The following is a 21,020-nucleotide window of genomic DNA, read 5'->3' on the forward strand; positions in this document are numbered from 1 at the left end:
ATAAAGTTATTAAAATAAAGAATTTTTTAAATTATTAAAAATTTAAAAGTAATAAAAAAAGAAAGTGCAACCAAACCAAAAAATATATCTATCAATAGTAATAAGTGCTAAAAACTATACTAAAAAAAAAAAATGACAGACAGAACTCTAGGACAAATGGTAAAAGCAAAGCTATACAGACAAAATCACACAAAGAAGCATACACATACACACTCACAAAAAGAGGAAAAGGAAAAAATGTATATATTTTTTGGGAAGTCTGAGGTCTTCTGTCAGTGTTCAGTAGGTTTTCTGTAGGAGTTTTTCCACATATAGATGTATTTCTGATGCATTTGTGGGGAGGAAGCTGATCCCCACGTCTTACTCCTCCTCCATCTTGAATGTCTCCTGGACTTTTGTTTTTGAAATGTTTTTGATTACTGCTTCAGTCTGCTTACTAGGGATCAGTCTATTCAGAAAATCTGGTTCTTCATGATTCAATCTTGGAAGGTTATATAATTCTAAGAATTTATATCCATTTCATTTTGGTTATCCAATTTGTTGGCATATAGCTATTCATAGTAGTCTCTTATAATCTTTTGTATTTCTGTGGTATTTGTTGTAACTTCTCTTTTGTTTCAGATTTTATTTATTTAAGCCTTCTCACTTTTTCTTAGTATATCTAGCTAAAGGTTTGCCCATTTCATTTATCTTTTCAAAGAAGCAGGTCTTAGTTTCATTCATCTTTTTCTGTTGTCTTTTTTTCTCTATTTCATTTACTTCCACTCTAATTTTTAGTATTTTCTTCCTTCTACTGACTTTGGGCTTTGTTTTCTCTTCTTTTTCTAGCTATTTTATGTATAAGGTTATATTATTTATTCAAGATTTTTCTTATTTCTTGAAGTAGGCCTGTATTGCTACCTTCCCTCTTAGTACTGCTTGGCTGCATACGTAGGTTTTGGTATGTCATATTTTCATTTTTATTTGCCCTCATGTGTTTTTTTTTATTTCTCCTTTGAATTTTTCCATTAACCCAATATTTGTTCAGTAGCATGTTGTTTAGTCTTATGTTCATTTGTCTATACAGGTTGTATCCTTTTCTTCTCCCCCTCATATTTTTGTTGCCACAAAAACTTCCCTTTTTATGTTGTGAGTTCATTACCAAATTTAAGTAGCTATAGTTATTTTTAATGTTTTTTCCTTTAACCTTTATGCTATAATTAAGTGTTTAACAACCTATTCTGATATAGAGTTGCAATTTTCTGGTTCTATTTATCACATTACTCAAAGTTTTGTATACTTTTACCTTTTTGTTTCAAGTAGAAGAGCTCCTTTCAACATTTCTTGTAAGGCAGGTCTAGTGGTCATGAACTCCCTCAGGTTTTATTGTCTAGGAAAGCCTTTATTTCTCCTTTATATCTGAAAGATAACTTTGCTGGATAGAGTATTCTTGGCTCACAGTTTTTATCTTGCAGTATTTTGAGTATGTCATTCCTTTCTCTCATGGCCTACAGAGTTTCTGCTGAGAAGTCTGCTTATAGCCTAATGGGAGTACCTTTGTAGGTTACTGTCTTTTTTTTCCCTGAGTGCCTTTATTACTCTTTCTCTATCATTGACTTTTGACAGTTTTAATATAATGTGTCTTGGAGAAGGTCTTTTTGCATTAAGATAATTAGGTGTTCTATTAGCTTCGTGGACTTGTATATCCAGCTCCTTCCTCAGGTTTGGGAAGTTCTCAGCTATTATTTTTTTAAATAAGCTCTCTACTCCTTTCTCCCTCTCTTCCTTTTCTGGTATACCTGCTATCTTATGGTGCTTTTTTCTAATGCAATCAGATAACTCTTATAGAATTTCTTCATTTTTTAAAAAAATCTTAGTTCTCTCTCCTCTTCTACCTGAATCATTTTTAAATTTCTATCTTTGAGCTCACTGATTCTCTCTTCCACATTATCTGCTGTATTCCCAGTGCTTTCTAATGTATTCTTCATCTCGTTTACTGAGTTCTCAAGCTCCAGAATTTCTGTTTGATTATTTTTTAGAGTTTTAGTCTCTTTGGTAAAGTATTCCTTCTGTCATTGGTTTTATTCCTGAGCTCATTGAATTGCTTTCTGAGTTTTCTTATGGCTTGTTGAGTTTCCTCATGACAGCTATTTTTAACTCTACCAGTTAGATCACAGTCTCCTGTGACTTAAATTTGGTTTCTGGATAATTGTCATATTCATTTTGTGATACTGTGTTACCACGGTTTTTCATGGTGCTTGATGAGTTGTTCCTCTACCAGTGCATTTGAAGTAGTAAACACCTCTCTTGTTTAGGTAAAGCTTTGATTACTTTGATTCTAACAGTTCCACAGATTGGTAATTAGAGACCTTTCTTTTGTTTTTCAGTAGGTGCTGCTATAGCACGTTTTTGTTTTTTCTTATCTGAGCTGCCTATTTGAGAATCAGCAGTTTCCACCCTCCACTGCCTCTACCAGAGATTTCACTGGCACCCTTGTCATTGCAGCTTATGCCTCTGGGATCACTGGTGCCTTGCTGATGTCAATGTCACTGCTGCTACTGGCATCTTCATGTCCAGTGTTGCTTGAGTTATCAGCAATGCTACTGTAGCAAGGGATGGGGAGCCATGGGCAGGGGGTGCCAGAATCACACACACACCTGGCGTTTGCAGGTCCTGCTGCTGCTGCTGCTGCCCAGTTCCTTGTGGCCATGGGCACCACTGTAGCCAGGAAATAAGAGTCGTGTACCACTTCTGCTGCTGCCACCAGGTTTTCTGGGGGTCAGGATTATGGGCACCACCTCTACTGTTCCCCTGATTATACTCTCTCTATGTATTCCGATCTACCTACCTTCAGATGTACAAACATGTGGATCTCTCTGGAGTCCTGGTGTCTTGGGCAGAGGAACCTTTGTTGAGTTATGGATGTTTTACTAGTTGCAGATTGAAGGGGAGAGACAAAGGGAGTGTCTCACACCATCATAACGCTGATTGTATTCTAGGGATAACATTAGAATTCTGCCTACTACAAGAATTTAACTGCCTCAGATCCCAGACTCTCAAATCTTTAACTCCAAGCTAAGAGAATCCGTATTACTCCCCTAGCTAGCATGGTAGTCTATAATCTTTATCATTATTGTACCTTTCCTTGACTCACTCAAACGTTCCCTCCTTAGGGAAGGAACTTAGCAGCAGTCCTCGATGGAGCAAAAGACCACACAGACGAGGACTATGAAGACCTTGAGTTTCACATGGTAGAAGCACAGCAATCAGTGAAAATTTTACCAGCCAGGCCTATAAAGGAATCTGAATATGCGGGTAACATTTGGGGGCTGAAATCTGAAAATGCATGTCCGTGCTGCAATAATGCATAGCAACTAAAGCTGCAGGTTCTGAATTAAACAGCTCTAGTTTAAAATCATGCCTCTATGTCTTATTAGCTGTGTGACCTTGAGCAAGCATCTAAAAATCATTTTCTCTATCAGAAAACAGGGTTCATAATAAGAGAACTTACCCCCAGCATGTTTTTTGAAGATCACATGTATGATGCATGCTGAGTTCTCACCAGAGGACTTAACACAGAGTCAGAGCTCTGTGACTATTGGTTATTATTATCATGATGCTCATCTTGAGTCCTAGAAACAACTGATGAGCATGACAGAACATTGACCAGCAGGAATGTGGACAACATCCCTGTTAAGACAAAGTTTGCATAGAGGAGATTACAGTAAAAGGGAAGACTTTTTAATATGGCTGATATGTTTTGCCAGTAACCAGCATATGAGTGCAACTAGGGCATGGCAACAAAGCCAAGCTTTTTAAGAGAAAGAAGAGCTTATTACAAATCCACCTTTGCCTCTTTCTAACTGGGGTGCTTTGGGAAACTCCAGCAAGTACTCTGAACATTAGGTAAAGCACACTGCTGTAAGGGAAAAGAGAAAGCATTTGTGATTTCTGAGAGCCTGATCTACTAAAATGACTCTACTGGGGAGAATCACCTTGTAAATAATGATATTCCTTTCTTCATTTACTCAGCAAGCATTTACTGAGTATGTACTGTGTGCCAGTTATCACATTAAGATCGATCAAGTGACATAAAGATAAACAAAGCATAATCCATGTTCTCAGGAAGGTCACAATCTAATGGCAGAAAGACAGATAAACAGATAAGTATGATAGAATAAGTTAAGTAGATAATGTATATAATTATGTTAAGTATATAATTAAGCATATGTTAAGTATATGACATGGAAAAGAGAGCCAGGGTGGTGTGCAGGTGTCTAGGAAGATTTTCGAAGGGCATGACACAGCCCAAGCCTTGACAGATGAGTAGGATTCTCCAAGTGGATAAGAGAATGAAGAATGTTCAGGTCCAGACTTTGACATTTACGTGTATGGACCAAGAGGAGTGACTTCTCCTCTTTGAACCTCAGTCTCTTCATCCGTTAAGTGGAAGTAGAATTACTTGCCTCATACCTATATTGTGATGATTCAACGAGTTTGTAGATAGGCAAATAGTTTATAAATTATAATATGCTGAGCCATGTAAAGTATGACCTTAAATTTTTTCTCTTCTCACAGATACACGTTATTTCAAGGGTGTGATGGACACACCCCTTTCCTTAGATGCCAAGACCTCTATCCCCACAGACAGGCAAACCCGGATGAGGCTGGAAGAAGTGAGTAAAGGCTTGACCATATGAACCAAACATATGGAGAGCACATCCTAGCAGCCTAGAGCTTCCCCATCTCTCATTCCCAAGGCATCTTGTTAGGTGATGAGCAGGTCAAGCTCAGTGAGGTGCAGGGGGATTAGACTGGTGGGGTCATCGTCCTGTAGAGTAAGCCTAGAAGGGAGAAGAACATTTGTTGAAGATTTTCTGTGAGCCAGGCATCAGGCTTTCCCCTGCACCTCATCTAATGCTCATCCTGTTCTCCGGAAGCAGAATTTAAACTCAAAGCTTTTTGATAATAACATCATTTTGCCCAGATTTTAGGCCCAAAGATTCCAACTGCTAATTATGTGGTAATAAGTACAGTCAGCCTTCCATATCTGCCAGTTCCCCATCTGCAGATTCAACCAAGGATTTAAAAAACAAAAATTCCACAAAGTTCCAAAAAGGAAAACTTGCATTTGCCACACGCCAGCAAGTATTTACGTAGTATATACATTGTATTTACAACTATTTACATAGCATTTACATTGTATTCGGTATTATAAGTAATCTGGAGATGATTCAACCAACCAAGGATTGAGTAGTACCATAGTATGTACTTAGTGAAAAACATCCAAGTGTAAGTGGACCCACACAGTTCAAACTCGTGTTATTCGTGGGTCAGCTGTATACAGGAGTATGTGTGTAGGTTATTTCCAAATACTATGCTATTTCATATAAAGGACTTGAGCATCCACAGATTTTTATATTCATGGGGATTCCTGAAACCAATCCCCTACAGATACCAAGGGATGACAGTAAGTCAAACAACCTCTCTGAGCCTCTTTGTAAACCCATCTAAAAAATAAGAATAAAAATCTCTGCCATGCTTACTTCAAAAAGCTGTTGAGACCACAAAAGATAATCTTATGAAAATATCTTGTAAATGTAAATGCTCTAAACACATATAGAATTTTATTTGTAATAACACTTTTGCTAATGTTTAATTTTCTTAATGCATAAATGCATAAAATACAAATTAATCATCCCTGGGGGTGCAGGGCTATTAGTCATAACATTTTGGGTACATTTCATGTCAATGTTTTCTATGCTGATATGTTTTGCGCAAGGGAGTCCTTATTATATAGCATACACCAGTTTTCTTTCCTTTTCACATTAACTTTCAGTCATAAAACAATCTCTCATGTGACAAAACAAGCATTAATAAGCATAATCTTTACAGATACATCACTCCCCATTATAAGATTTTTAATTATTTTACTTAACCACCGAGTGAAAACATTTTAAATGGTTTTAGTACATATTGTTAAATTTCTTCCTGAAAAATCATTTCAATTTACCCTCCCGGAAGCCCTATGTTGGAATTTCCACCTCATAGAATTCTCACCAAAACTGGATATCACATTTTTAATCATAATTTAAAAAAACAAAAAAGAGACTTCACTGTTCTTTTTTTAAATCTGTAGCACATTTATTAGTGAGTGTGAACATGCTTTTGAATATTTATAACACATCTTCCTTGTGCATTATCTGTTCAAATAGTTTACCTACTTAACTTGAGGGTTTCTGTTAAATATTGACAAGAAAAGGAAACTACAAATTTTACCAAATAATGTCATTTACACAGAACACAGCCAATAGAGATTGGGAGAGCAAGATGAGGGATAAAATACTGAACACTTCCTCTTTACACAGACACCAAGCTAAACACTTGAATCATTCACTCAACAAATTCACTCAAGACATATGTGTTGGGTGCCTGCCATGGACCAGACAAAATTATAGGCATCAGTAAACCACCAAGGCCCTGCTCTCGTGAAACTTACATCTAGTGGGAGGAGGCCTGTGATAAATAAATAGGTAAATAATAGATACAAAGACAATATGTCAAGTGATGAGTGCTTTGAAAAAATAATGAAAGCAGGGCACTCCTGGAAGGTCTTTCGGAGGATAGATGGCAATGAATGAATGAATGAATGACATTTAATCCTTAAAATGACCTTGCAAGACAAATGTTATAATCCCTATTTTAATGGCTCCAATACTTACCTTCTCTGAGCCTTTACTGTCTCAGCTATAAAAACTCATAGCTTTATGATAATACATACAAAACACAGTGCCTGGCACAAAGCAATCCGTTACTAAATGACACCTCCATGAGGACAGGGACCATTTTAGCCCCAGTACCCAGCACAGTGCCTTTATGTAAGAAGTTTTCAACAGATGTGGGTTAATTGGATAGAAATGAACAAACAAACTCTCAGTCATTTGATCTGAACCTTGAAATACGAATAGCCCGAAATATTAACAGGAAAAAAGACACAGTCTTCTTTCCCAGTTTGATTTCTATTCACATGGAACCCTTATTCCAGTCTGTTCCTCAAAGTTGTCACGTGAATATTTGCTACTATTCCCAAGATGTAAAACTGGGGCAGCCCCACAGGGGGCTGTTTGACAGGGAGGAGGACACTTCAGGGCTCTCATCACTAAAGCATGAAGCATATTCAGGGAACAATAGGAATTTTAGAGTCATTGGGCCAGAGGCTAAAGACACAAGTTCTTATCTGGTTATAAAGAATAGAAAATTGTGACCTAGAAAGTTAAGTTTTTCTTTCCCTAAAAATCACTGATAATCCCCCTTTCCATGTAAGTAAACCTTCATGAGAAGAATGCTTTTTAAAAAAATAATAATTCTTATTTATTTTTTTTTAAAACAACTATGCCAGAATTTGTCTCCATTTGTATTACTTTATATCTTTTCATATTATCTTTGTAGCTTTCTGTTACAAATTTCTTCTTTTAGTTAGGTCACTTTGCAAGTGGAACTATAATCTCAACATATTAAGTCAAGTGAAATCTTGTGAGTAAAAGGATATGGGAGATTAAGCACAATTTTGGCCAGGAGGGAAGTTGTCTTATAAATTAATTATATAAGGACTTGGCCTCGATTCAGATAAAAAAGGAATTTTGCTTTTATAATCAATGTTTGAATAATCAAGTTTTTATGGTAAGCAGATTCTTTTTATTATAACCTCATTCTCAGGAGTTAATTCTAATTCATTTTGCACATTTATGTTGAGATTAAACTCTCTGTGAAATGGATCTTCAACAATCCTTACAGGGGCCAGTTCTTACGATGACTCCTTAGACTGGTTACAACTGTCTTAAACCACTAGACCACTGTCCAACTTTTCATTTATTGAGCGCTTGCTGTGTACAAAGCACTACGCTCAACAATGGGGGTAAAAAAAAATTAGCCAATGCCCACAGTCTAATGGAGGAGGCATTGGCCCAAACAGGCAGTTTTGATGTAATACAAAGCGTTAAGACAGAAGTGACACAGGATGCAAAGAGCAGGGAGCTGCATCACTTAGTCCAGCCAGAGGCTTTTAAGAAGCCTTCTGGAGGAAGCAATGCAAAGCAGCCTTTGACATCAGTAACATATTGCACTGTAATCAGTAGTTCTGATCCGAGACCATTTTGACCCCTAGTGGTCATTTACAATGCCTGGAGACACTTTTGGTTGTCAGGACTTGGGGAGTGCTACTGACACGTGCTGGGTGGAGGGCAGGGATGCCGCTCAGTATAATGCAAAAACACAGGGCAGCCCTCACAGCAGAGAATCATCCGACCCCAACTCTCAATGATGCTAAGGCTGAAAAACTTCTGTTGTAATTAAACGTGTGTTATAATATGTTGTAAACTCAGAACTGCGTGCATGTCTGAGTCTTCCTTCACCATCCAAGTTCTTATTCCTCTTTGTTCCCACATAATCCAGCATTGATACAGGTATAAAGTAGGCACTAGTAAATATTTATTTGATAGAAAAATGGGAGTAGTGCTGGGGGAGGGGCAGGAAATATTTCTAGGCCCAGGATCCTATGCTAATATCATCAGAGGGTACCTCCCCCTGCGGAAGATGCAATGCAAAGAAACTCTCTCATGCGAAAGATCCAAATGGATCCAAATGTTCAAAAGGGAAAGTGGACATTGGCCACCAAAGGGGAAAAGAACAGAAACACTAAGGAAGCCCCATCCCTAATACCCTAATCACGCACGGCCCAGCTGAGACAGAGACAATGGAGAACCTCTCCTGCTCCGGGCTAGCAATGGCAGGTGGGCAAGGGCATTGGGAGAGACCCACTCTGCAGGGCAGGTGCACAGGGAAGGCTGAAAGCTGAGGATGCAACAAGAACTTTGCAAAACTCCAATAAAAATGTTTAAAAAAAAAAGCTACTATAAAAAAATAAAATAAAAACCCAGTACACCAGCCTCCATACCCTGGTGGAATTGGAAGCTGATGGTGTGACGAAGGAAGCCATAACAACAGCAAACCCAAACCACGCTCAAGCCTTGACTAACTTGGCCAGCAGAAGAGCCACCACTTTCCAAGCATAAATAAGGTGTTTCAGTGTTCCACAGAGGAAGAGGTGGACGTTGAACATTAAGACATGAGGTAACAGGGCGTTCAGTGACCCTTCCTCCCCATTCACCTTGGCCAACTCAACTTGGCACCAATAAAGTGTAACACTGAGACTCTCTATTAGTCAGGGTTCTCTAGAAACATAGGCGGTAGATGATAGATAGTTAGATAGATAGATAGATAGACAGATAGGTGATAGATAGATAGATGATAGGATAGATACAATAGAAAGACAGAAACATATAGACATATATAGCCATAGACATACACACATACATATAAATAAATTAGTGATTATGGAGGCTCAGTCCCACAATCTGCCATCAGAAAGTTGGAGACCCAGGAAAGTCAGCGGCATAAGTTCCAGCCTGAGTCCAAAGGCCTGAGCAGCAAGAGAACCAATGATGTAAATCTCAGTCATCAAGGGCAGAAGACCTTCGTCCCTGGTCAACAGTCAGGCAGAGAGATCAAATTCTCCTTTCCCCTGCCTTTTTATTCTATTCAGGCCCTCAATGGACTGAATGATGCCCACTGGCATTGGGGAGGACAATATGCCTTACTCAGTCTACTGATCCAAATTCTAATCTCATCTGGAATCACTTTCACAGACACACAGAAATAATGTTTAATCAAATATCTGGATACCCTGTGACCCTGTCAATTGGACACATAAAACTAACCATCGTAGACCCCAATACTGATCTAGGCTTAAAGGCTTTCAAAGGCATTGGACATCATTAGGATGTCTCTATCATCTTCTTCACTCTCATGCCTAATAATTGTACAGCCATCCCTTAATAGTTCAGCAACACCTTTAATACTATTAATAATGACAGCTAACAATTATTCAGCTTCATTTGTGTCATTTCCCGTTCTAGGCACATTGCCTGTCTCATGTAGTCCTGCCACCCTTGTGAGGTATCAGTTCTTTTGCTACCTCCACTTCACAGATGAGGAAACTGAGGCTTAGAAGGTTAAATGACTAGCCATGTTCTCATAGCCAGCACATGATGGACGTGAAATCCCAACACGGGCATCCACACGAGGCCACACACTGAACTGCCTGCTCCATCGCTTTCATGGACTTGATCATGAATGTTGATCTTCACAATAATTCAATGACATGATTGGCTAAATATTTTCCCTATTAAAAAGATGAAAAATCTAAGACTCATAATATGGTAAATGCTTTTCCAAAGTTTCACAGCAATAAGATTGGATTGGATCTCAATTGGATCTCAAACCAAGTATTTTTATGCCAAATTACCACCTGAGGCCACTACCCTCATTGCTGGCACAGTGGTACATGTATTTACACGTATTTACACGTATTTACACGTATTGACTGATTGCCTCCCATACTCATAGGGTGATCTATAAGAATGATGAGTCCAGGGACTTATGCCTTTACCTTGGGAATCATCAGATTACAGTTATATACTGAGTGGAAGGTCATGAGATGATATAGTCACAATTTAAGAAATAATGGTGCCACGTTGTCTTCTACAGGTGGAACAACCCATTTCCAGGGATATCAGAAGCCAACATGTTAAAGGTAAAGTCAAATCACAAAGTTTGAAATATAAGTATATTTGCATCTTTCTTTGCTTCCAAGATCCTCTTACATTTTTGTCTGTGGTCACAGATTTCTTCAACAAGGTTATCTATTGACTTAACCTTCATGAAATAACTAATTTTGGAAAGAGTCTCTCACGTCTTATGCCTTTTTATCACCTTACCTTATTAATGAAGAAATTGACCGTGAAAAGTCATATTCCATGTTGTGCAATTTGGGAAAGAGATTGTTTTGAAACATATGGGTTGCATCAGATACATAACTAAGTTATTTCTCTAAGCATACCCCTCTGTAAAATTGCAAGATAGAAATCTAATTTTAAAATGCTGATTAATTAACATGAAAATAGATTTTAAAGCTTCAGGCAAAGCAACTCAATTTGGAGATAAAGATACAGGTAAGAACCTGAAAGGAAATAATCAATTTCAGTAGTGCTAGAAGCACAAATGGAGGACAGCCAAAGAAATTTAATTGGATCCTATACATTATAGCTTCTCTCACCACTTCCCCCAATGTCCCCATATTCTCTTACAATGTTCAGTTAGAAAAGATGACAGTCCCATGATTTACATTTCCCAGTAACTGAAACATCGAAATCAACTTTTATGTGTCTGATGCTATATTCTATAACATATTATTAACATCACATTTTCTTTAACGGGAAAGTGTAATAGTTAGGGTCCTAAGGGGAAACAGATGGCACACACCCAAATTAGGATAATTTAAGGAGGTTTATTTACAAAGGAACTATTGACTAAGGTGTGTGAGGTGTAGGAGAAGAATGAGGGGTGATGCAGAAACTGGGGCCAACAGCAGTGGTGCTGTCACCACCCCTAAGCCCAAAAGGATGAGGGGACAGCTACAGAAAAGCAGAAGGAGCTCACCACCTTGAGAGGAGCAGTGACCATTGGTTGAGGAAACACCACCAGCCCATGTGGACCTCCCAGGGTGGAACTCAAGGGAATACATGCCCCAACCTCCCTCTCCAACCTTCCTCTGATCTCCTGTTCGGACTTCCTAATGGCTGAACCCAACCTGAAACCATGGGGCAAGGTAGCCTGCATGTGCCGGTTGGTCTCCCAGGATGGAGAGTGGGGTGGAGCAGGGCGGACAAGGTGAACAGTGGACCTGGAGGCACAAAGGGAAGATATGCACAAAGGGAAACAAGGTGGAAGGAGCAATGAGAGGAGCCCAAGCCCAAGCTCTACTACTCCCTGGCTGTGTTACCTTAAGTAAGGCACCTAACCTTTCCGAGTCTTACTTTCCTCCACTTGAAATGGGAAGTGGGCAGGGCTTTTCTGACTCATCAATTCAATTGAATTAGCAGAGGCAGGAAACAAGAGCTGTTCCCTATTCCATCTCTCCTCTCCATCCTTCACAGCCTGACAGATCCCTGTCTATCTTCCCTCTAGACCACTCCTAAACCCCTCAAAATAGGGGAGATTTCCTATCAGTGCCTCTTTAGTCCTTAAACACGGAAATGCCTTCCATGCACACAGCACTTGATTCAGAGCTTTTCTCCATTAACTGACGTATTTTAATCCTTAGAAGACCACATGAATTACGTAGAGGAAGTTTTTTCATGCCTCTTGACAGAGAAAAGGAGCAGAGCACAGAGGCATCCCAGAGCAGATCATAATCATTTGATATATAAATGTCTTAGGTCCTAATAGAAGCTTTATAGGCAATTTATTGAGAAATGAGTCCTGGGGAGAAAGCAGACAAGAAATGGACTTCACAATTCCCCTCTTTTTTTAATAGTTCACTATAGACATGCACCTTCATTTCTTTGATTGCAGAATCTTCTTTGACCACTATTCTACATATATTAATATGTCTGTGTCACTATCAGGATGGTTCTAATTCCAATTCCAACATATGCAGGGGGGGCAGTTTCCACCCACGCACCATCAAGCAATTCTCTGGATACCAGCTGAGTATCCTACAATTCAACCCAATTCTCACACTATCCACCCAGAGACAGCACCAAATTCTACAAGTTAAGGGCTCAGTGCTACCAGACCGTACCTCACCACCACTTCAGATGCCAGTCACAAGCCCAGATTGTCACCTGTGTTTCTATAGATGGGAGGTTCCAACCACTCCCTCCTGAGGTTCGATTAATTTGTTAGAGTGGCTCACAGAACTCAGAGAAACATTTTACTTATTAAATTACCAGTTTATTGTAAAAGGATATAACTCGGGAACAGTCAGATGGAAGAGACATATAAGGGGAGGTATGAGGAAAGGGCAGGGATCTTCCATGTTTCCTGAATCTCTCAAACTCCAAACTTTTGGGGTTTTATAGAGGCTTCATTACATAGGCATGGTTGATTAAATCATTAGCCATTGTGGACTGAACTCAATCTCAAGCCACTCTCCTCTCCCTGGGACGGTGGCGGGGGCGGGGGGCCAAGGGAGGGTAGACGTAGGGGACTGTAAGTTCTTCTAACCCTTTGATCCCGTGGTCTTCGGCTAACCACCACTGACAAACAGTCCCCATCATTAGATGGAGTCCAAAAGTAAGTCACCTCCTTAACGTAACAAAAGACACCTTGATAGCTCTCATCACTATGAAATTCCAAGGGATTTAGGAGCTCTGTGCCAGACACAGGGACGAAGACCAAATATATATTTCTTATTATAAATCCCAACATCACACCTATTCATCCATATATTCATCTACACTTTGCCTCAGCTTACAAATATTTGGAGTAGTCAACAAAAACTTGCATGGTAAAATGGAAGAAAAATTTTTTAAATCGTAGGAAGTATCTAGATAGACTGTAAGACTAAGGCAAGGATAAAATTCAGGCTGCTCGGGCACACATCACTACATTCTATCACAATTAAACTGCTAGTTTTTCTCTATGCTTTCCGGTAACCTAAGCAAAAAGGCGATCACGCTTTTTTTATGTGAAATTAATTACCCAAAATAAAAAAAGAGCAAAGAAATTCCTCCGGGAGTGCAAGAAAGACACATCTTTCAGAGCTAAGTTAGTGCTGTCAATTTTATAAGGGTTGTTGGCTGATATCCAAGTAGCATGGTTATAAAATATGACTTTTTTAAAAGTAGACCCCAATGTAAACTGAAATCATAACTGCAGAGATGACCTCAGTGAAAGCAAGACTCACAGGAGTTGAGCTTGTAGGTTGCATGGAAAACTTCTTCAATAAGAGTTATTTCTTTATGTCTTCTTTTCCTGCACTTCCATAATTGATGGTTTTGTATTACCACCCAGAGCTCTAAGGTACTGTACAGAGAAAGGAGATGAAAAGGGGAAAAGTAATATGAATACCCCCATTTTTTGGATCAGGCATCTTGCTGGAAAATGCTTGAATGATTTATGTGTTTATTATAAAATTCTGTATTTTTGATGCAAACGCATTCTCAGATAATTTATTCATTCTCACAAAATGTCATAGAGAAAAACATATTGCGTGGTTCAGTAATGGCAGAATTTTATGGTGATATTTTTCATCAAGTTGAGCAGTTGTAGATTTATGTTAATGTACATTTCATATTATTTTTCTTGCAATCATATTCTGACATTATCTGGAAACTGTCAGATTTCAAGAACTTATCTTCCCTGAAGCTTGGTATTTTTCTTTTTTTTTTTATTCCTAAAAATGGGTAAAAGTTTATTTGGAGGCAAAGTATGTATATAGTATAAGTTGTTTATGATGAACCATTAATTAGCATTAACCACAGTTGCAGAAGAAATTGTCTCTTCAGGTGAAGATAGCTGTAATATTCAAAAATGGTGTGTCTTAGCTTCTTAATGCTGAGAATAAGTGAGCCTAAAATGAGTTTCTCTTTGCCTTCCATGTGAACCAAGCACAAACTCTAAACCAGTTTCCTTTGAGGTAAAAAGCATATCATATACAAGAATGAATTTATAATGAAATACAATAAACTATCCATGAGAAGAAGAAGGAATTATGCATAGATGGCTAAACACGGATATCCAGAAACATGAGCTTGGTTGAAAAGAAGCAAGATAGAATTCTACATAATGCCATCAAAAGACCTTTCTACTAGTTTGATTTTATTCGAATTTAGGTGTCAAAGAGTTTAGAGTTAGTCTGGTTTTACCCCCTCATTTTATGCCAAGAAGCCTGGCAAGAGAAGGGGCTCACTCAAGGTCACAGAGCAAGCAGTCCTAGCCTGGACCAGAACTCAAGTTTTGTCAACTATGGCAATGTTTCCATGGTTTTACTATATTTGCTAGTATCTAAAATTTTTTCTGCAAACGTTCCCTGTTCCCTGATTTCCCACTCATCCAAACTATGCAATTTTTAGTGCAAAAGACATGAATTGAGGGATGATACTGTCCTCTAGTGGCAGAACACGGCAACACAAAACATCACAAAAAATGGTGGAATTTGCCATCCTATAGATTATTTCCTTAACGAATGACAAGCTTTAGGCCCCAGGCCTAGAAATGATAAGAAATAAATTTAAGATTATTCTCCTACTATTTTAGATTTAAATTTATTTCAGACACAGCCAGTGGCTCAAAAGTGATAGAGGTCATATACCCTTATTTGGGAGCAAAAAAGAAAGAAATAAAAAAGAAAAGTGAGAGAGGCATTGATACAATATTCAGTTCAAAACCAATGTTATAAGTGTTGTAAAATCACTCATTAATGGAACTACAGGACAGTATTTTGTCTCACCAACACACAGAGAAAAGAAAAAGCATTTGAGTAGCAAATACACTCTTCAATAGTGAAATATAAAGTAGCCACAATTAGAAGAATTGAAAACAAGGCAGTTACAACATCGTGTGATAACTGCCAGGGGAGAATGCCACTTCTATTCAAAATCACTTTGTGCCAGGGCACTGAGTCACAGAAGACCTTAGACCACGAGGAGTCCACAGTCTGGTCGGGTCTATACGAAGTGTTGTTGGAACTCAAAAAAGTACATACATACTTAATTCGGCCCCTGCAGAAGAACTGTGAATCCTAGGAAGGATTCACACAGCAACGGACATTGGGCTGAGGTGTGAGACAATGACCTCAGGGGAAGTTAATTATGTTTGAGATGTAGCAGCAGCTAAAATATGGTTGCACGAATGTTAGATTTGGGGACAAGGAGACCTGCGTTCAAATCCCAGCATTACCGCTTTCCAAATGTGAAATCTACAAGGAACGTAACCTCTCTAAGTTTGTTTCCTTATCTCTAAAAGGGAGGAAACACACCTACATTGTAATACATCTGTCTGTTTTAAAGTTTATAACCAACGCAAATCCTATAGCATGGTTATTGACACGTGATGGACACTTGACAAAGGGATACTGACCTGAACTAATGGTTTCTGGAATTCATTCCTCCCTCTTTTACCCTCTGCCATTCTCCCTACACTGGAATGTATTCCTGCCTCTCTGTGTAGGCAGAAACCATCTCATGCTCTATCTACTTTGGTGTGGAGCATACACAATAAATCTGTTGTCAATGAATATAAAAATAAGCTCCTCAATCACAAAGACCAAAGTTTACTAAACATTGTTTTCCTTGCAGCAAACACATAGCACCGTGCTGAGCACATAGTGGATGCATGGTAAACACTGAAGTAACTCTAAAATTTAACCCATTTTAATAAAAGCGTATTAGATAAGCACGGCAGGCTGTCATAGGACCAACTAGAGACGAGCCTGTGATCCTCAGCCATGTGATCCCATTAGGTAGAGGCCCGCAAGAGGCAAGTCAAGAAGCCTGGCTGCTTCTGGCTCTGTCTCTGTCTGTGTTATGAATTTGTGAGTGCAAGTTCACGTGCCCGATGAACAGGAAGGCCAAACAAACTGAAGCATAGGAGTTTGGAGCAGAAAAAAGTTTACTGCAGGGCCATGCAAAGAGACTGGTGGCTCATCCTGTAAAAAACCTCGAGCTCCTAAGGGTTTCAGCAAAGCATTTTTAAAAGCCAGGTGAGGGGGTGGGCGGTCACAGGGTGTGTGATCAGCTCATGCACAGTTCTCTGATTGGCCGATGGTGAAGGAACAGGGCAGTGTCACAGGGGTTAACATTATCAGTCCTTAGGCTCCAGGAGGCCTGGGGGCTGTGTGCTCATGGTCATCAAGTAGTTAACATCTTCCGTGTGGTGCAAGGTTTTCACATCCGTAAAAAAAACTCAGGAAATGTGCATCAAATACTCTTATCTATGTACTTCACAGAGAAGATAAAGCAGAGGATATGCCGGAAGGCCTGTCCCAGGAAGATCCCATAGGGTCCTGCTCCGTTACAAATTTAGGCAAATGATATTCCCTTACTGGCCCTTAATATCCCATCTATAGAAATATGGGAGAACACAACGGCCTCTAGCATTTTGTGAATCCATGGATATGGTCCATACATACAAATCCACCCACCCCACTGCCCATGTCATCGCCTCTGAAGCCTCAGTCCTTCCCTTCACCCTGCCTGCCCACCTTTCCTGAGACACCCAGGTCAGTGGAAAAGATGTCTCCTGGGCTTGTTTAGGAAAGATGCTTCCATCCCACATCTGTCACTAACAAGGTGCAGCTGTTGACGTACATGTTCCTAAGAAACTGCACTTTCCAACCTTATTTGAGGAACTGTTAAATCTGGCAGGTCCCTCCCACATCCTTGGCTTTGCCTAACTTAATCCCTCCCCACTCAACCCAAAGAATGGTTTCAGCAATTTACTGCTGGAAGTAATTTCTGAAAGTTTCCACAGACGTGGAGAGGTTTCTCAAGCAGGCCTTGTGAAATACGCGCTAGCCACTTGGATCGTAAGTTGCTTCTTTGGACGCTTCCGCAATTAATCATCAGGACGTGAAATCCTAAAGGTTCACTTTTATACATCATAAAACTTTTAGACATAATAAATACGGCGACTGAGGCCAGGTTTTATCCAGTTTTGTTCAGAGTCTATGTCTCTAATTACAGAACATTACACGGATGGTATGTTTCCAAAAGCGTTGATTGTGATGATCATATTTCATAGATAAAGGGTATTGCGTATATTTAGCACAAATTGACTAGGAGCTAATTGAAAAACAAGTATCATTTTATTTAAGCTTGGCCATCCAAGGAACTGCACTTCATTATCTGCATTTTACAGACATGGAAACAAGCCCAGAACATTTAAATAATGTGCCCAAGATTACTCAGTAAGTGACTGAGGGGGGATTAGAACCCAACACGAATGATTTCAAAGATCCCATTTGTGACCACTCTATTGCATCATTGTCCCTCCTATCAAGAAACAAATTCTTGGAACCCACATATCTTCTCTTCCAACCATTTCAATCACAGATGAGGAAACCAAAGCTCAGAGAAGCCAAACAACTTGTACTAAGTCACGTGGCACATCAGTAGTAGCACTAAAACCAGATCACAAGCAGTGGTAAATGTCTAATATCCAAATCTCTGAAAAAAAGGCATGAGAACAAAGTTGGAGGACTGATGCTACTCAATATCAAGGCTTACTATAAAGCTATAAAGCTATAAATCAAGACAGTGTGGTATTAATGAAGGACTAGAAAAATAGATCAGTGGAACAGAAGAGAGAACCCAGAAATAGACCCCCATAGAGTCAACTGACCTTTGATAAAGAAGCAAAGGCAATACAATGGAGCAGAGGTAGTCTTCTCCACAAATGGTGCTAAAACAATTGGATATCCACCTACAAAAATATAAATCTAGATACAGATCTTACACCCTTTGCAAAAATTAACTTGAAATGTGTCATAGACCTAAATTAAAAATCAAAACTATAAAACTCACAGAAGATAGCATAGAAAACCTGGATAACCTTGGGTATGGTGATGCCTTTTTAGTTACAACACCAAAGACGTGATCTATGATTGATAAGCTGAACTTGATCAAAATTTTAAAACTTCTGCTCTGCAAAAGACAATATAAGAGAATAAAAAGACAAGCCACAGACTGAGAGAAAATATTTGCAAATGAAACATCTGATAAAAGACTATTCTCCAAACTATATAAAGAACTCTTAAAGCTCAACAAAAAGAAAACAAACAGCCCAATGGGGGAAAAAAAAATGTGTCAAAGACCTCAACAGAGACCTCACCAAAGAAGACATACAGGTGGCAAATGTGCATATGAAAACATGCTCCACATCATATGTCACCAGGGAAATGTAAATTGAAACAATAATGAGATACCCCATCCATCTATTAGAATGGCCCAAATCAAAACACAGCAAATGCTGGTGAGGATGTGGAGCAACAGGAACTCTCATACACTGCTGGTGGGAATGCAAAATAGTACAGCCACTTTGGAAGACAGATTGGCAGTTTCCTACAAAACTGAGCATACTCTTACCATGTGATCCAGCAATCACACTCCTTGGTATTTACCAAAGGAATTGAAATTTTATGTCCACACAAAAACCTACACACAGATGTTTATAGCAGCTTTATTCATGATTACCAAAAACTTGAAAGCAACCAAGATGTCCTTCAGTAGGTGAATGAATAAATAAACTGTGGTACAATCCAGACATTCCACTGTGGAATATTATTCAGTGCTAAAAAGAAATGAGCTATCAAAACACAAAAATACATGGGGGAAACTTAAATGCATATTACCAAGTGACAAAAGCCAATCTGAAAAGGCTACATATTATGTGATTCCAACTATATGACATTCTGGAAAAGGCAAAACTATGGTGGCAGTAAAAAGTTCAGTGATTGCCAAGAGTCTGAGTCGGGGAGAGAGATAAATACATAGAGCACAGAAGATTTTTAGTGAAAATACTCTGTATGATATTATAATGATAAGTACATTATACATTTGTCCAAACCCATAGAATGTACACCAAGAGTGAGCCCTTAGGTAAACTATGGCCTTTGGGTGATTATGATGTATCCATGTAGCTTCATCCTTGGTAAAAAATGTAACATTTGGGCTAGTGATGTTGATAATGGGGGAGGTTATGCATGTGTGGGAGCAGGTGATAAATTGGAAATCTCTGTACCTTCCTCCCAATTCTGTTGTAAACTTAAAACTGCTCTAAAAAATAGTCTTTATTTTTTAAAAAAGTAATTATGCTCACCACAGACATATTAAAGAAAATATTGCATCTCAAAAAATAGTATGTACATACATGCATATATAGACCTATTATAAATTTTACTGATAAAAGGATGTATATAGCACAGAGTTTTAAAATAATAGTAAAATATACAACACTCTGTCATAAATTTTATATAGCCAATTGATTTTCACAGAGTGCTTTCACTGATTTTTTCCAAACTCTTGTATCTGCAGCCAAACGATGACTGCAATTGATGTAATTACATGAACAGCTTCTTAGCTGAGTCAGATGACAGTTTTTCAATATCAGAAGTATATTTCCTCAATTTTCCTCTTTTTACAATGTAATGCAACAACGTACAGACACAACACACTTTTATATTTAATTTGCTTTGTCAACATTTTCTCCATCTCTTTAAGTATAGACAAGCAGTAAAGCAATAAATCAAACCCTAATTTGCAGCATTTGCCAATTTCCATGGTGTAAATACTTCCCCTACAGCAGATTTCAAGCTACCAACACGATCATTGAACAGGTAGTTGGGAAGAGATACCATTTTTTAGTATTTCCATCATAGACACAGTAGAGGTAAATAACTTCAACAGCACAGATAAATGTGGTAGAATAACTAGGAAGTCATGAGTTTTGAGCTGATGCTACCTTTGTTTTTGAAATAACTTAAGTGTACATTTACATAATTATTTTTTTAATAATGGCCGTGTTTAACACCTGCATGGCAAAATCTTGAAAAATTAACAACCAGCTCCTATAAGCTGGCACCAGTAACCCTCCCAGCCCCCCACCCCCACCCCGAAATGCCACATGCAGGTCTCGCGATACTCTAACTTCACAGAACCCTCTGAGGTTGAGAACTTGTTCATGACTTCACCCTAACAAGTTATGGAGGTAATAGATTCTACAGCAATGCTGTGTTCAGCTCACTACATTATCTCCCAAGAAGCAATACATTTTTCAGCAGAAGTGAAAACTGCCTTACTGCAGACTGAAGAGCAAAATAAGGACACAGTCTCGGCAGATGGTGCTAATTACACATGCAGCCAACAGATGGCGAGCATGCCAGCCTCCTCCTAGTGAAAACTGCTTGACTGAATGTCAAGATGCGAACTATCTCGAATAAAAACTGTTTGGGTCTTCTGATGGGACAGGGAATTTTTCATAGCATTTGGGGTATTTGTGTACCTCCTCAGGAGGGTCGATTGCCATTTTCCCTCTAATCTTCCATTACACAATAATACTAGTTACAGTGGGGATGCATTCAAAGCCATCACGTGAACTTCATCAATTCATTTATTCCACATACGAAGTCCCATGAAGTATGA

At 38.8% G+C, this 21,020-nt stretch overlaps 1 protein-coding gene across 1 annotated transcript in view; it reads left to right on the forward strand.

Moving 5' to 3' along the window:
• The window catches only part of CLNK (cytokine dependent hematopoietic cell linker), an 85,492-nt gene that overhangs the window by 15,349 nt on the left and 49,123 nt on the right, over positions 1 to 21,020 (forward strand). The window contains exons 3-5 of the mRNA XM_060013188.1: positions 3,153 to 3,294; positions 4,558 to 4,655; positions 10,585 to 10,630. Coding sequence (XP_059869171.1) covers positions 3,153 to 3,294; positions 4,558 to 4,655; positions 10,585 to 10,630 — 286 coding nt within the window. The remainder of the gene's footprint in view (positions 1 to 3,152; positions 3,295 to 4,557; positions 4,656 to 10,584; positions 10,631 to 21,020) is intronic.

This window comes from Delphinus delphis, chromosome 5, assembly GCF_949987515.2.
Source record: "Delphinus delphis chromosome 5, mDelDel1.2, whole genome shotgun sequence".
In the NCBI taxonomy this organism is placed as follows: Eukaryota; Metazoa; Chordata; class Mammalia; order Artiodactyla; family Delphinidae; genus Delphinus; species Delphinus delphis.